The sequence below is a fragment of the Marmota monax genome, unplaced genomic scaffold, assembly GCF_021218885.2.
Source record: "Marmota monax isolate L192 unplaced genomic scaffold, Marmota_monax_Labrador192_F-V1.1 WCK01_AAM20220418_F8-fsc00003, whole genome shotgun sequence".
Classification (NCBI taxonomy): domain Eukaryota; kingdom Metazoa; phylum Chordata; class Mammalia; order Rodentia; family Sciuridae; genus Marmota; species Marmota monax.
This window is the reverse complement of record NW_026694084.1, coordinates 25970860-25988794: the sequence shown is the minus strand read 5'-3', so window position 1 is coordinate 25988794 and position 17935 is coordinate 25970860. Positions and strand designations below refer to the sequence as shown.

Below are 17935 nucleotides of genomic sequence, written 5' to 3'. Positions count from 1 at the left end.
AACAGAATCTTCTCTCTGAGTACTTTTCAGGAACTAATTTTTTTAAAAAATCTCTCTGAATTCTGGAAGATTTTTGCCACCTCTTTCCATAGTGAAAAATGGTATCTTAAACCTGGTAACTGGACAGATGTTGGAGAATAGAGTTGGATTCTTTACAAGGATTTCCTTATGAAACAAACCTACAAAATAACTGTTACTAATCTATATAGATGAGAAATTAGAGGCACATGAAGTCAATTTGCACAAGATCACAAAGAATTAGTGCAAAGTCATTGGCAAAGCTTATAGGTAAAGTCAGACATGTTCTATTTCAAAATGTGTAACCCTAATCACTATAATATAAACCTTCCTAATAATTTTGCTTTTATTTCTGTGGAACTTTGGGACACCTTTTAATTAGTTTTATTGTTGTTGTTTACTTTTCAGAATTGCAAACTATAAATGTTGTTGAATCAAAAAATGAGTATCATGTTTTGATCTAGAGTAATATGCAGCCATAACTGCTCCCTTCAACATTTTAATGTCCTTAAGGGCAGGGAAAATATTGTGTGTATTGTTCTGTCCTAGAAAACAAAAAGAAACATGTCCTGACAAGGCCTCTCTTCCCTATCTTATTTGCTGAATTCAATAGCTGTTAAGGATTAGCATCTTCTTGTTATAGTTCCTTACCCATATCCCCTGACAAATAGTCATAGTGAGAGCTTCAGAAATAATATTTGAATGCATAAAATGAATTAGTGGTTAGTATATCAACTCTACCTGAGTTCCATCTGCACCAATCTTGTCCAGGGCTGCAACAGTGCTATACAAAAAGTTGATGATCTTATTGAAATTGTCGTCTCCAATGCTCCAAGACCCATCCACCATCAACACCAGGTCCGCCTTCGCAGATTTACAGACTGATGATCAAGAATACATTTTGAATCAGAGATAAAAGGAAAATATAGCAGCTATTAAGCCAGGAAAAAAGGATAATGGTTTGCCCTCTAGTAGTTAAAGCTTGTTCCCAAAGCAAAGGTTTAAACCTGTCAAGGTTCGTCTTCTGTTTTCTTGCTCATTGCTTGTGCACATCATTTCTCTGTTATAGCCAAGGTTCCTGTTCACAATTGAAAAGCTTCTATTGGGCACATGGAAACAGGGAGAAAAGAAGAATTCTTGGCCCCAAAGAATGAAAACGAAGAAAGAGGAAAACACGGGATTTAGAGACAGAATTATGAGCAAACACAGTCCAGTGCCTACTGACTGGAAGGAAGGCATGCTATTGCTCTCACTCTGACCTCCACTTCTTGAGTCAGTAAATTAGCTTCGGAGATATTGAAGCACAGAAGGAGGGCATTGATACAATGGAAGCTGATTAATCTACAATTCAATGTACATTGGATTGAGGTCATAAGCAAACATTAATTTCAGCCTTGTTCAAAAAAATCTTTCTATGCCCTTTTATTGCACATTGCTAAATGTCAAGAAATGTACAACAATACTAGCAAGGGAAACTACTATCAGTAGTATCATGGATATTGACAGACTCAAACAAGCCAAAACAAAAACAAAACCCCTACACAATATCAATAAAATCCTAATCCATTAAAAGCATTTTTTCAAAGTCCTGTTTTGAAATCGTAGTCTGTTTGGATCATCTCTGCTTCTCTATTCCTTATGAGTGTAGCTCATTGTGGTTCACTCTGTTTTATGATGAAGTAAACAATAAACAATTTGCTCTTCAAAAATATAAGTCTTTTAATGTTAGGCCAGTTGCACATGGTATCCTGAGATAATAAACCCTTATCTTTATTTAAAAAGAAAAACATTCAGTTTATTCTATCTTATTAAGTGCAACTTTACTCCCTGACAGATATTTATAGTATAAAATAAACCATCTCCAAGTGAGTTAATACACTCTCATGAATTCAGTGATTTACAAAATTTCACAGATTTGTAGTTTGAATCTAAAGCTGAGAGAATTACAATATATGCTAATTTCACCTTCAAAATGAGAGCAAAATCAGCCAGCCTCAGCAACTTAGCAAGGTGCTAAGCAACTCAGTGAGACTCTGTCTCCAAATAAAATACAAAAAAGGGCTGGGGATGTGGTTGAGTGCCCCTAAGTTCCATTCCCAATACAAGGGAAACAAATCTATTTAAGAATTTGCTAATGAAACATTTACTTGAAGAAAGAAAATATATCAAAATTCATGAAGAAATGATATCAAGGATAGGAAATTGTGTTTTTAATTTTTAAAACATTTTTCTACTTTTCAATGTTTGTTTAATAAGTATTCAGTATTATTTTAGTAATAAAATTGATAGGCTTTTAAATTAAATATATTCAGGACAAATACAGCTTAAAATGAATAGTACATTCAAGTTGCAAAAAGTTCTACCACTAAAACCATATGTTGGAAAATTCAAGATTAATGTTTCCACTTTGTCAATTCTTACTCCTACAGACCTTTCCTAATCACTTATCTCCAGGAGTATTTATGATTATTTATTGAATGATATCCATGCTCAGCTATATGTAAAAATGATTTTCTGACCTCTGAGCATTCTGTAGTATCCACAGCAGGATTACCTAATTAGTAAATCATCTATTAGGATTCTAGCTTTAGTTCCAAGAGTCAGAGTAATCATAGATACTTAAATTAGAAGTTAGATGTGAAGATGGAAAAAGAAAGGACCATCTCCAGGAGAGAAAACATTAAAAGATTCAGGATAGCTGGGCGTAGTGGCACATGCCCGTAATCTCGGTGGCTTGGAAGGCTGAGGTAGGAGAATGGTGAATTCAAAGCCAGCCTCAGCAACTTAGTGAGGCCCTAAGAACTTAGTGAGACCCTGTCTCTAAATAAAATACCAAAAAAAGACTGGGGATATGGCTCACTGGATGAGTGCCCTGGGTTCAATCCCTGGTACACACACACACACACACACACACACACAAACACACACACACACACACACGATGCAGGACAGCATAAGTTGTGCACAGAAAGACCTGAGTTGTACATTTTTGCTCCTACATAAATAACCTCATTTGGAAAATGATGCTGCAAAGTTGGTGCTCAGAGAAGACTCTGCCTGCTGTGCCAGGACAGGTACTGAGATTTATTAGAGTTGCTCTTTGCCTTTTCAATTCCCTGACTCTTCCAGTCTATGTAGCATATGACCCCACTGACTTTAGCTCCTGCACAGCAGGAACAACTTATTTTTCACTATATTCCTGGTAGGTTACAGCACTTTAAAATGAATGGTGAATACAACCTTCTGATTACGGGTTCTTTCTCCTTTCCTCCCTCTGGCTCATCCTCCCAATTTCACCAAAGTTCTCTTTCTTAAACAAAGATTTTTATCAGCTCTCCCTTCCTGTATGCAAACTTCTCATGGCATGCTATTTCATATAGGATAAAGCCCAGTGCCTTATTCTGGCACACAAACCACTTCCTACTCTAAACCCACTGTTGTTGTCTGTGTCACACTAAAGAATTGACAGTTCCCCCAATACTTTAAGCACTTGGGTCATAGGTGTTATTCATCCCATTATGTATCACTCAAGCTTGTTCTTCAAATGTAGATCAAATTTTTCCTCCTCTATAAGCCTGCATAAATATTAATTGTTCTCATTCCTGGGTTAGTGTAGTATACTATATTGTATAACTCATATCCTTGATTGGTAATTACCTATGAAAGCACCTATTTCTCTTATAATACTGAAAATAAGCAGAGTTCAATTCTGCCTTATTATTTGGAGAATTAACCATAGGTAATAAATGTTCATTAGTGGAATGAAGCAAATTAATCATCACTACTTTTTATGAAATCCATATTAAGCAATTTTGTTTTGTGTACATGACTTATTATTAAGTAGTTAATTTAAAAGAAAGTCACACCATAGTTTGATAAGCATTTATATTAAGGGGAAAGTCAGGTACTATAATAAATAGCTCATATTAATACCTTGTTTTTTTTTAAGTGAATGAACAAATAAAACAAGCAGAACTCCTAAACAGGAGTACACTGCCCTTGTATTATTCTCTTACCTTCTTTTGCAGGTGGAATGGTTGGAGGAAAGGTTGGTGGTGGAGTGGGAAGTGACACTGTGAGAAAGAAAGGATATCAGTCAGTCAGTCAACCCATCTGCATGGAAGATGGGGAGTGGCAGAGTAATCATTCTTCAGGGGTATCAATGATTTTGACAATTGTCTTTGAGAATTTAATGTCTCCTATAAATCAGCCACAGCCTGTGAACAGACTCCAACCATCCTCTCAACCTCAGACCAAAGGCTTAAAAGGCCATTTTTGTCACAATTCAGCTTACCCAGCAGGAGTCAATGCAATCAAACTGTCAACTACAAAGTGGTCCGCGTGTTGATTTAAGGCAGGAATCCTGCCAACCTGTTTCAGAGTTAGCCTTTGACTGCTTTCACACATATAATTAACTTCATTTCTATTCTGTCTAAGGACTGACCATCAATTCTTATTCCATGGCACTTTCCCCCATCCCCACCCTGTTTCCCTCATGAGTTTGTGTCTAGTGGAATCTGATTCACACTGGACTCTGCTCAGTCTGAATCTGGAAAATGTCCTTCAGTTTTGAGGACCACATGTAAACACCAAGAAGCTAGAATGTGCTCAGATCTTTTCAACCTGGTGATGTGGGATGAGAAGTCTATATACTATGCAGAGGGTACAGTTTGGCTAAGGTACTAGGGACAAATTTAAGATTTGAGGAGCAACTCATGACAGTTCATATGGCAAAGTACCTGAAAGTCATGGTGCCATTTAGGTAAACATAAAATATTATTTTATAATGTCTTCATTTCTATTTCTGACATAAAGACTTAAGAAAAACTGAGTAATTCTTTTTATTATCCCAATTTATATTTGGGAGAACCTTCTAAAAATCATAGCCATTCACAAAGGGGGTATCTAGTCTCAAGAGACAGTAAGTAACAAATAACTGGAAGGATTCAAGCTCGGGCAGAATGACTATTTGCCTGAAATGTTGTAAAGGGATTTATTTCATTGGCAGGAAGGTTGGAAGATATGAATTTTAAGATGTCTTCCAATTCTAACATCCAGTAAAATAAAAATTATTTCAATGAAATGATGTGCCATTAAAGGAATGCAACAACCATATATTACTGATATGGAAAAATGTCCAAGATTAATTATTATATGAAAAAATGCAAGTCATAGAATAACATGGAATGATCTCATTTGTGAAAAAATAACAGAATTTAAGAATATCAGTAGGAAATGAGAGTTGTAGAAATGTGTGTTTCTAGAAAGGAAGACTGGTAAAAGAGATATCGACAATATATTTTATACTCATCTATTATGCAATTATGGATATATGCATCACTTATTTTTCAAGTTAGTTTTTTTAAGCTAAAAAGTTTCAAGTATAACAAAAAATTAAAAAATTTTATCATTAAAAACAGGATTGTAAAAAAATGTTTCCAAAGCCAAAATTATGCACCTTAAAATCTATGGAAATAGAAAATCATCTTTAAAATGTTCCCCTTTTTAATGTCAAAATTTGAGACATATCCCAAATTTAGTCAACAAATCAAGAATCTAATCAATGAGAGGTTATGGTAGCCAGATCAATATATATTTGGGCAGAACATCCAGCCAAATAACCTCTTGGATAAGAAGAATCACAGTGCACTGGTGACATGTCTTTAATCCATATGTGGCATACATATGGCTGCTGTCTTCAGGTGTGTGAGGGCTGTCACATAGTAGAAGGAACAGTCACAGTCTCCATTGCTTCAGAAGGCTGAACTAAAGCCAATGGGTAGAAACTACAAGGAGACAGATGTCTCCAACATCAGGAAAACATTTATATCAAACGAGCTATCCAAATTGGCATTAACCCTAGGTTGATAGTTAACAGTCATGGGATTAAGGTTAGGGGATGTTGACATAGATCAGGGATCCCAAACTGAAATGTTTTTAGAAGTCAAGAGAGCAATGAAAATGAATAAAGAACTTAGCCTACAAACCTGCACTAGAGACAGGAGTTAATTGGTTCCAGCAGATTAGCACCATAAGGATACATGGGTCCTCTGCTATAAGATGTTCTGGTTTTCAAAAAAGAAAACCTATCTGATAGTGAGATCTATCACAATGGCAGTCAGTTTGTGACTTCCAAACAGATAAGTATGGTAATGATCAAAAGTTCTTGTACACTGAGATACAGGTTGAAAAGCTCTTTAATAGGTACTCTTTTATTGGATCTTTCCTGCCAACACTGGAGTTAAGAGAGTAGATATTTAACTTTACTGACCAGCCAAATCAACTTAGAGGTATTGAATTGCCAAGGTCTCAGTCTTACTAAAGGGCAGAAGAAGAGACCCAATCAAACCTGTTTGACTTTAAGTCTTGTGCAATATCAAAGCCTTATTAATTTAAAAATTAAGTTATCTTTGTCTGTAAAATGAGATTCTAATCAGCAACAAAAATAAACTGCTGATAAATTCTATGACATGAATAAGTCTCAAAGATATATGCTAAGTGAAAGATGTCAGATGTAAAAGATTACCTATTATATATTTTCCTTTATGTGAAATTCCCACAAAAGACAAATATATAATAAAATAGATTTATTGGGTTGATAGAATCCTTCTAAAATTGGATTGTAATAATGGTTACACAACTCTTTGAATGTATTTTTAAAAAATCACTGAATTGTACACTTAAAATGTCCCTTATATTTTATGATATATAAATTACTCCTCAAAAATGAACATGCAATAGATAATGTTATTATATCCATGTTATGAAATAAAGTCTATATACAAAGAAAATTAGAAGATTCAATTAATTATATTTTCACCTCTGTTTTGTTAACATTATACACTCATAATGATTTCTTTCTGCAGGTCAGAGAGGCTGAAAAATCTAAACATGGGTGGGATACCACAAAAGCCTATTTCCCACCAAGTTAAGATACTGAGTTAAACACACAGGTGTCCCCTAGAATTCATTAAAATTGAAACCATTTTAATGTTTGTGGCCTCCAGGTCAGGAATCTTTTATTAAAAGTCTTTCCAAGAGGTTGACACCCTCCTTTGGAACATGTAAAAAGTGCTTTGTTTAATTTTATACATTTCCTTTCCCTTCGGTGCATCAGATCTACTGCCAACTTGAAAAAAAGCACAATATCCTCTTAAGCAAGCAATAACTCTAGGGTCAACCAGTTGGAACATCTTGGCTCTATTCCCACCCTCATGGCAGGGTAACATGGCATTGTTTTAATGTCAGGACCCAGTCCTTAAAACTTCATTTCCCACTTGACACACCACAAATGGGTCAGGATCACAATGTAAGTCATTGTTTCAAGGCCTTTGCCATCAAGTGGCTTTACAGTCCCTTGTGGACACATATATGGAGAATGGAAGAAAAAAAAATACTGATGACATCAGTGGGCCATAGGCAAAGAATTCTGGAGTTAGAAAAGAGGAGCAAAACTTGGATTACATATATTCCTGGGCAGCGACAGCTTATATTTTTTCTAAATGGAGCAAAGTTTTAGGTCCAAACAGAATGCTAGAATAATGTTGGTTCATAGTGAGGGGAATCAGAAAAGAGGCCACCAGACTTACGTGTTTTTTCCACTATGCTCACACTTGGTCCCTCCATCTCCTGGAGCTTGGTGTAAACACTGATTTTATATTCTGAATCAGGCTGGAGTCCATAGAAGCAATGCCTGTTTGTGCCCCCTCCTACGGTAGATTCTTGCTTTTGTGTATCTATAATAAAAACAAAGCAAAATATACACATAGAAATTCTTTTAGAAAGCCATGAGTAGATGATTTGCTTCTATAATGCTTAATATGCACGATATCAAATATATGCAGCATGAATTACACTTGTGTGAAGTATTAAATATTTTTCTAAAGATTTTATATATACATTATTTTTTCCATCAAAAATCACATTTTATATGTACAAATATAAAACTTAAAAGATCCCTGAAGTCAGCCCTCTGGTGAATGAAGAACTATTAATATACATAATTATATGAATACATTGCATATGATTTAATTGATCTGCTGCAGGGGGGGTAGATATGAGTATATTCATTTGTTGAAAATCTGAACCCCCTTTTTTTCAACATGATTCTTCAGAACAGTAATTGATCATAAAATGACATCAAAGGACACATACTTTTAACTCCTTATAACTTATTTTCATTCAATAGGATGTCCTTCTAGGCAATAATAAATTTAGCCAAGATATGGGAAATGGGGTTAGAAATATAAAGTTCTAGGATGGTGGGCTTCCAGGCTCTCAAAAGCCTTATCCAAAGCTGCCTAAAATATTAGCAAGATCTGGAAGCAGAAAGTGGAAAACCAAGGAGTCCCTAGACTGCCAGTTTCCTTTCTCTTAGTCTTGATTTTTAATGAACATCCATGATTTCTTTCCATCACAAAGTAGAACTCTGAGGGGCCTCTCCAAACTCCTTGTATGCACTCTGAAAATCTTTTCTATTCTTTTAAAACTATAGTTGAGGAAACAGGACATGTTACTTAAGTGGCTTAAGGCCAAACATACTGTAGAGCTGCCTCCCACCTGCTGGTTACCAGGTCCTTTTGATTCTACCAAGGAGTCCAGCCACAGCCAACTTCACCTCATGGCACCTTCTACTGCCTTCTCCACCATGAGGCACAAAGAACTCTGAGGCCCAATTAACCATTAGCACCTTTCTTCTTTCCCACACCTACAGTAAAATTGCTATGCCTGTCCTGGAAGAATTAGTGTTGGCCCAAGTCCTGAGCCCAAGGAAGTAGGATTGTTACGTTCATTCCTTGAGGGCCCATCAAGCCAGGTATTGGTATTAATGATAAGAGCAACCACAAAGATAAACATAGGCAACATTTAATGAGTGCTTATCATGTGCTAAGCAATATTCTAAGAATTTTATTTGTATTAACTCATTTGATCCTTACAATATTTATAATTATCCCCAATCCAAAGATAAGAAATTGGAGGCCAGAAAAGTTAGTCATTTGTCCAGTCCATAACTCAGTAGAAATGAGATCTGTATTCAGTACTCTAAAATCCAGTGTCAGAGGGTGTTGTTTTCATTTCCACTAAAGTATCATAAAATAATTCAAATTAAATGGATCATTTTTTCACAGTGAAACCCTTGTGAGAGCCTCTGAGTGCATGTTAAATGTGCAAATACAACAGCTGGAGATCAGGTGGTGAGGCCTCATGACTCAGTGTTTTATCACTCATTTGGACATGGTTTACTCTGGTGGTTCCAATTACTGTAAAGTTTCACATACAGTTTCTTCTAGGCATAGAGTGTTTATATTTGACCATAATAGATAACTAGCTGACAAGAAGAATCACTGCTACCATGAAAGAGCAATTACTCAAGTTTCCCTCAAAAACAAATTTTTTTAAACTGGGGATTTAACTCAGAAGTGCTTTAGTACTGAATAATATCCCAAGCTTTTTAATTTTTTTTTTTTATGTTAAGACAGGTTTTTACTAAGTTGCTTGGGGCCTCACTAAATTGCTCAAGCTGCCCTCAAACTTGGGATCCTCCTGCCTCACACCTCCTAAATCCCTGGGATTATAGGTGTGTGCCACCACACCCAATTCTAGAATGCTCTTTTGATACATAATGTTTAATTGATGCCTTATAAAGCTTTATTTCCAAGAATTTAAAAATACCGTCAAAACCACATTGACTAAACACATTACACATATTTAATGGTTAAAAAGAAACATCCACTCCTCAAAAATGTTATTTACAAAAGAATTTATTTAAAAAAATAGAAAATCTAAACACAGACTAGCTGCTTTAAGTGCAAAATGTGAAAATGTCAAATAATTTTTGTTCAGAAAGTATAATAGTAGATAAACTTCCACCTATATTTTAATGTACAGATGTTGGAACAAAACACATGTGTACTTCAATATGTATATATCAGAATAAACATGATATATGTCATTTTAAATTCTGTCTATGGAAAAATCCTGACCTTTAAAAATCTGATTACATTAAATCCATTTCATAAAAGATATTCAAAATGTATTCTTATATGTTATGAATATTAAAGATTTTCAGAAAATTTTATAATGCAACATTTATTAATTTGTTTATAATGAAATATTGTCTGCCCTGATCATTTTTTGAATATTACATAAACGATTAAATAAAAACTGTTAAGGTGTTTATGAGATTATATTATTACTGTGAAGGAAATTTGATAGTAAGTAAAATTTAGAAAATCCAGTGCTCTGCTTTGCTGAAGTCCAAGTTCAGCCTGTGGTTCCCAGGCTTGGAAACCCACAATAACTCTTTCTTTCTTATCCTTAAGCACCTTTTGGAGCTTTCTGGAGGCCTCTGTGAGCCACTCATGATACAAACATTGCATACACTGGATTATATTAATCTATGTCCACAAAAGTTTTCTAAGAATTCTCCAGGGAATAAATTCTAGAAATGTGCTTTTCTGCCATTTCCTATTTCTTATAGATACTTGAAAGACCTTTGAAAATAGAACATTAACGGGCTTTACTGCTAAAAATAATAAACCCATTAAGCCACTGGAAAACTGGAACAGACATTATAAAATCAATGGCGAATAATATCAGTTTGATTCCCAATACTAACAAAGAGGGGTTCCGTGAACAGAGCTGTATCCATGTTGCTTTTGGCATGTGCAATTCAAGTCCAGTGGCTTTTCTTTAAAGGAAAATAAAACCTAAACTGATCAAATGATGACTAATTTCTTCAACCCCTTATGCCAAAAACATTAAGTCAATTTTTTTGAACATTGAAAAATCTGTCTATATTTGTCTATTCATTTCTAGGAAGCAGGGATAAATACTTTCTCTGAATGATCATCCTTTTGATACTGATGCCACCAACTCGACTCCCCAAAATGTAACAAGAATAGTTTCTGAGAACCATGAAGGATATTCAGAATGTACGTTGGAACTTGATGATATGTATACTGCCACTCCCCAAGTCCCTCAAATACAGTTTCCGAATCATAATGTCACCATTTCAGAAACTTTCAGAAGTTCCCAAATCATAATGTCACCATTTCAACAATTTCAAAAACTTCCAAAAGTTCCCAAATCATAATGTCACTGTTTCAAAAAAGTATTGAGAATGGTTTTGTTCCACATGATTTTTTTTGGTGGGGGTGGGGGATCTGGTCTTGGAAAGACAGGTTCTCCATTTATGAACTCTCTATCCTTGTTAGTGGATGCTATTACAAAATTGACATTTCAATACTTTAAAAGGAAATACATAGGGTGGGGGATATAGCTCATTTGATAGAGTGCTTGCCTAGCATGCACAAGGCCCTGGGTTTAACCCCCAGCACCACAAAAAAAAAAAAAGAATACCAGTAGAATATCTTCTGAACTCTTTTCGGAACAAACTACAAAGAAGTTCACCAAGTTGTGGGGATTAGGTAGGGAACACAATATTTGAGCCTTCGTGGCATATAATACCTAAACTTAAAGGGAAATGCTATATCCAACCCTAGTTTCCAAGTCAACTCAAAAACAGATGGAGAGAGGGACAGAGCCCCAGAGAACCCACCAAATTAATAGGGTTTCTCATGGGGTTCTGAGTTAACAAATCCAATTAAAGGCCTTTCACTTTGTTCTGTCCTAGAATTGCCCAAAAGTCTAAAATTGAATTTGGCAAGTAGATGATTGGCAGCTTGTATTCCAGTCCCTCCTAGGAGGACCTAGTCTTTCTGGTAATCTTTTCTTTTTCCTCTTGGCCCTAAAAAAGCTTTAATATTTACATAAGTAGAGGACATCTATGGTTTCTGCCTGTCTTGCATTTAATCTTCCTTTCTTTGGATCTATTCCTGCCCACTCTTGGTCTGTATGAGTTGGAGAGGACTAAATTCCACTCCACCCCTCTTTGCTACCACCACCAGATACAGGGTGGAAAGCAACCAGGACCAACCAAGTCAGTTTATTTCATGCCTGTGAACTCAATGACAGATTTGGGGCATGTGACCCACACCAGGCCAATATGACTCAGTTCCTGAACTTCTGTTGGAAATATTGAGAAAGAGAATTTGAGAAGATGCCATTCTGGATCTTACTGGGGCCCACACAAAGCCTGGCTGAGAATGAAGGCAGAGGAGAGCAGAACAGAGCAGAGGATGGAGCAAGACTTTACCTCATGTTCAACCACAAGAATGGGATCCTAATTCAAATAAGTTATACTCCATGTATAATATGTCAAAATACACTCTACTCTCATGTATATCTAAAAAGAACAAATTAAAAAATTTAAGAAAGACTTCTTCTTGGTGACTCTGAATGCCTAGATATAGACATGCGTTGGATACTTCCAGTTCTCTCAACATAGAAACCAATAATTTGAACTTTTGGTTTAAGTTCCTTTTATCTAGGTTTCCATAAATAAAATTAACAAATGTGAATGATACAGCCTGGAAACTTTATTCACAAAAGCAATGTACAGGTAATTGCCTCAGTTAATGACTTCAAATCAAGTCACTTTTAGACAAATGGAAGCCCAGAGAAAAGAGCTGAGCAGCAGTTGTGGTCATAGCAGAGACCTGTCTATACTGACTTCATGTCAGAAAAAAATTGCACATGATCGGGCCATGGGAAAAATTTATCCATTAAGTTGAAGAAAGCTGTCTGAGACATTCAGAAATAGGTCAACCTGGGGCAAAAGCTTTTCTTCAACACGTGAAGGAATCGGGTCCCATTTACCCCTGGTATCTCCTTTGGCTGGGGTAGAAGAGTAGAGATCTCTACAGAGGCAGCACATGGAGTCAATGCAAGGCATCCCAGAGCTGTTAACTCCTGGGCCGTGGGACTCTCATGCCCTTAGAAGAAGGGACATCTCGCCACAAGTCCTCCAGAGATAGTGAATCAGAATGGTCATCACATTTCTCTGTCATGTAAAGAAGCTCAGCCTAATTCTGCCCCACTCCCAAGCAGAAAGACTATTCCTTGATCTAAATCATATACATTAACATATTTACATGTTTCCTACTGCCACCCCCGTGTTCACACCCCCACCAACGTTCCTCTTTGAAGCTGTCGATTAGAATCTGTTGCTGATAAACAATATTTAGTTAGACAACTGGGAGAATGAGGCACAGGCTAATTTTGCTCATAAATCTCTCAGCTATAAATGTTGCAGAGAAGTAAACTGAACAGGACTTTTGCACACTCTTGTTTAATTGAGACTATAGAGGCTCAGCTGAAAGTTCTCTGGCAGCCTGAACATGATATTGAGGGTGCAGAAGCTGACTTAAATGGGAGATTAAAACAGTACATATACAAACTCAGCTTTTGGCCAGCAAAGATCTTGGCTCTAGAAATAAATTATTGCGGTCTTGGATTACCCGATCAACAGTATCACACACATTATTCATGTGCTCTGATAAAGAATCACAATGCTGCTTGCAAATATGCCACATTAAAATCACTGAATAAAAAATATGTACAGATCTTACCAATTCCATTTACAGAGCTAGTTTCAATACGTATATTTCTCAATTAATCTATACAGTTAAAATTTTGATGAAAGACAATGAATATCTATAGGCGTTATGTTTCCTCCATTCCAACTTCTTAAATTATGTAAAATAAGAAAATTATTAAAGGATAGTTTGGGACTGTGATTATTATGCTTAGTATTTTTTTTAAAGAGAGAGAGAGAGAATTTTAATATTTATTTTTTCGGCGGACACAACATCTTTGTTTGTATGTGGTGTTGAGGATCGAACCTGGGCCGCACGCATGCCAGGTGAGCGCACTACCACTTGAGCCACATCCCCAGCCCTGCTTAGTATTTTTTAAAAGCCTAATAAACGCTACCCTTCCATATTGAAAGTGACATATAAAGATAAATAAAATATGATTCATGATTTTTGTAGTTGTTACTCAAATAGTTTCATATCTTTCATCTACTTTTGGCTAAGCATCCCATAAATCAGACTTAACATTATCACAAAATTCTTGTCTTCTCCTTTCTTTCCTCACTGTTTATTCCATATTAAACCACTCCCATATGTGGAGCCAGAGTCAGGCTTAGACACATGGAATCAAGGAAGTGGTGGCACAACAAAGCTATTGAGACAATATCTGGGCTGAGACTGGCAGGAAATTCTTCTAGAATGTTCTTCCTGCTTCAGCTTGTATTTTATATTTTGAAATGGTCTCAGGGCTCTCCTAAACTGTTTTTCCCTTTATGGATTGGCTCAAAAGTGCGAATTGTGGATTTTTGAATGTCATTATAGTGAGAGATATGGGCTAGTAAACCTAGTCTTATCTGGACCTGAACAAATTGACTCCTTCTGTTTTTTTTACAAGGGGGAAACCAATGTCATTTGTCTAGAAAGAACAGGCTAGCTTTTTAACAACTTTGCTATCAAGTGTGGAACATATTTTTTTTTCCCTTTGGGATTCTCTAATGTCTCCTATAATCCCCCACAAAATAACAAGACATTTCTAATGTTTTTACAAATCAAATTAAAGTAATTGTTATCATTTTATTTCATTTTTGAATGCCATCCATGCTAATACCACGAAAAGAGGATTAACAGCCCTTGCTATTCAGTTTTGGGGAATCAGACTTTTGTTGCTCTTGTCAGTATTTATATTTTTGGCAGGGGCTAGCATTTAACCACTGAGCCACATCCCCAGCCCTATTTTGTATTTTATTTAGGGACAGGGTCTCACTGAATTGCTTCGTGCCTCACCATTGCCGGGGCTGGCTTTTAACTCAAGACCCTCCTGCCTCAGCCTCCTGAGCAGCTGGGATTACAGGCATGCACCACTGCACTTGGCTCTTTTCAGTATTTCTAAGGATGGGGAAGAAAGGTTTCTAGTGTTTCAACTTTTGGGTTAAGTTCCATATCACTGTTATCCTTCAGAACTGCGGTGCTGAAGAACTAGTTTGTGGCAACATGGACACACTGCACCTTCAGAGAGAGAGTGTGTTGATCAAATGTGTGTATTTGACACCGATTGACACAGATCGGCACTGGCCTTGCACCTACGGAGAGCTGAGAAAAATGGAGGTTGGGGGAGGACACATGACAATGTGCTGGTCAGTCTGGCTCAACATACTGCATGGCTAACCATCACACAATTGTTCTTCAAGAGGGCTATTGTCTCACGTAACTTGTGTGCTGCTCACAGTGATCTGCATGGAACCAAGTTCACAAGGACTCAAGGACAGCATGTGTGATGGGCTGTACTCACCCTGGAGGGGTTCTAGAACTATCCTGTAGGCCGTGGCGTGACGATGCACCTCCCATCGAGCACACAAGCTGGTCATTTCAATCTGGCTGACTTGGAGATTGGTCACACCCAAGAACACTATGATGAAATAGAAAGATAAATGCGTCACACTGAAGATGTTGCCACAAATGTCCCCAAGTCTGAAGATATTTGTAGTAAAATTCTTATGCCAAGCTCCACACTGAGGTGGGAAATCCAGTCCCAGGATTTTATCATTGTTAAAAGCTGAATAGTATTTCATTGTGATCTCACTCATATGTGGAATCTGACAAAGTTGATCTTATAGAAGCAGAGAGGAGAAGGATGGGTAGCAGAGACTGGAGAGATGAGAGCAATGGACAGAGCTTGGTCCACAGGGACTAAGTTACAGTTAGATTGGAGGAATAAATCTAGTATGTGCACAGTAGGAAGGGTGGCCAGAGTTAATAAAAATGCATTGCATATTTCAAAATAGTTATGAGAGGATTTTGAACGTTATCACCACAAAAAAATGAAATTTAAAGTTATGGATATGCTAATTACCCTGATTTGATCTTTACCATGCATGCTAGTATTGAAACATTGCATTGCACCCCATAAACATGGGTAGTGATTATTTGCCAATCAAAAATAAAAGCAAAACAAAATGTGAATGAAGGAGAAAGAACACATTTTTGAAATTTTTAAAATGAAAGAATTTATAGTGCAAATAGCTTAAAAACACATAGATCTGTATTAATCTTAGAACACTAATATGCAAAAGTGATTATTTTGACAAGCAATATAAATATACTTTTCTCTAGGATAAGAGTAGGCATCTGGGGTTTATCATTCAGATTCAAACAGAAAAACAAGCAAAAAAAAAAAAAACAGAAAATTTTAATACTATCTACTTTCCTAATGGTCTTAGACTGTTTCCTTCCATATAATTTTCTCTGACTTCTCCATCTTTTAGGTAACTCATAAAATAAAACATAATTTCTATCTGTAGATTGTTTCTTACTCTTACAGCAGAGAGGGAAGTTTTTTCTAAACCAAATTAAACTACTTCTCTCATGTACAACAAAAGGAAATTAATAATGGTTTCTATACTAAATTAAAAAAAAAACATTAAATTTACTTATGTGCCATTATGTGAGGTTTGTTGTTGCTGTTGTTAAGGAGAAAGATAATAAATAATAAGCCTATTTTTTTACATTAATGATAAGAATATATGAAACTTTAACATTCTCAGTTTTTTACAAATTGTTTGGAATGTTCAGTGTTTATTGAGAGAGTGGGGAAAGAAAAGAAAAGAGACAGAGGCAGAGAAAGGAGGACAGAATGAGAGAAGAAAGGATAGGGAGAGAGGCCAGGAAGAAAAATATCAGAGACTGAAGAAGTGTAATCCAAAGAGGAAAGTCAAACAAGAGAAGGAGAGAGGAGAGAGAAATGGGAAGATGCACAGCAGATCTGACATGAGCTGAAGGAGGGATACTGGGTGCTGGCATAGAGCAACAAGGAAATACATCGAGGTTTATGTCAGGGTCCGGAATAGTGTCACTTCAGCAGCCAAGTTCAAGGTCAGAACCACAGACCAAAGCTTGGTCTAATACAGAGACTGACTGAGATTGAACTTGTTCAGCATCTAGCCTTTAAGACCTCAAGATATTCCACAAAGGAGAATTAAGGAAGCCCCCTTTAATGAAAGAAAATCCTCTATGAAATCCAGGATGGCTGGGGTCTAGTTTAGTAGAGGCTCATTGTTGTCCGATATTGTCTATCTTCCTTGTAGAGTTAAGAGAGCTTAGACTCAGAGAAGGTAGGTAATTGCCCAAGGCCATAGCTAACAAGCAGCACACCGAAGGGTTATTCTTTTGATGCTACCATGACCACCCATTCTCAAGAATATGCATGTACTGTTTAATAGAACTCAGGGTTATATTATCACAGTTCAACCGTTTTTATGATGATCATTTCTGTATTACTTTCAATGTGCTATTTAAAATAATATCTGTTTAGAGTGATAATCTGTTTAGAGTAAATATATGGATTTTAAAAAGTATTTAGGTCAAAAACTGTAAGTTGATGTAAAGAAATCTATTCCACAGATGGTGTGGAGGTATAACACACTTGAGGAATATGGAATGTACATGCTGGAATTTGGAAAATACTGCATATTCCATGGGTGTCTGTTGTGCTGTGTGCCAACAAGAAGTCCCAGACAGTGCGCAGACAGCATAAAACCCCATAAAAGAGAAAGAAGTTCTTAGAGTGGAGTGTCATATACTTTTAATAGATGGTGTATGGGTGGGGGGCAGAGGCTGGAAGGAGAATGGTTTTGAAAAAAAGACAAATTTCCCCTGGCCCAACTCTGACTGGCATTGGCCATGCCTGGTTACTTGCTGTTTGGAAAATTTCACTTATTTTGAGAAATGCCAGCGAAGACTTTCCAGAAGGAAATCCTATCCGCGATGGTGGAGCCAGTTTGAAAGCCAGGTGCTGACATCCCGCCTGCCAAGCAGGCCTGGGAACTCCCCTGAGGAAAGAGCACACCTCTCTTTACAGGAAACACCATCCAGAAAGGACGACACCCAGGGAAAAGAGAAAGCAACTGCCAGCTGAAGCAGGGCTTGGGTTACCAGCAGCAGAGCCCCACATGGAGCTGGGGCAAGGGGACAGACATCAGTCTTAC

The 17935-nt window shown here is 36.7% G+C and overlaps 1 protein-coding gene across 6 annotated transcripts in view; it reads right to left on the bottom strand.

The window, feature by feature from the left end:
- The window catches only part of Col14a1 (collagen type XIV alpha 1 chain), a 247379-nt gene that overhangs the window by 82763 nt on the left and 146681 nt on the right, over positions 1-17935 (bottom strand). For all 6 annotated transcript variants that reach the window (XM_058585704.1, XM_058585705.1, XM_046464979.2 and 3 more), the window contains exons 23-26: positions 15244-15360; positions 7608-7754; positions 4035-4091; positions 760-899 (exon numbers count right to left, since the gene is read on the bottom strand). In XM_058585704.1, coding sequence (XP_058441687.1) covers positions 760-899; positions 4035-4091; positions 7608-7754; positions 15244-15360 — 461 coding nt within the window. The remainder of the gene's footprint in view (positions 1-759; positions 900-4034; positions 4092-7607; positions 7755-15243; positions 15361-17935) is intronic.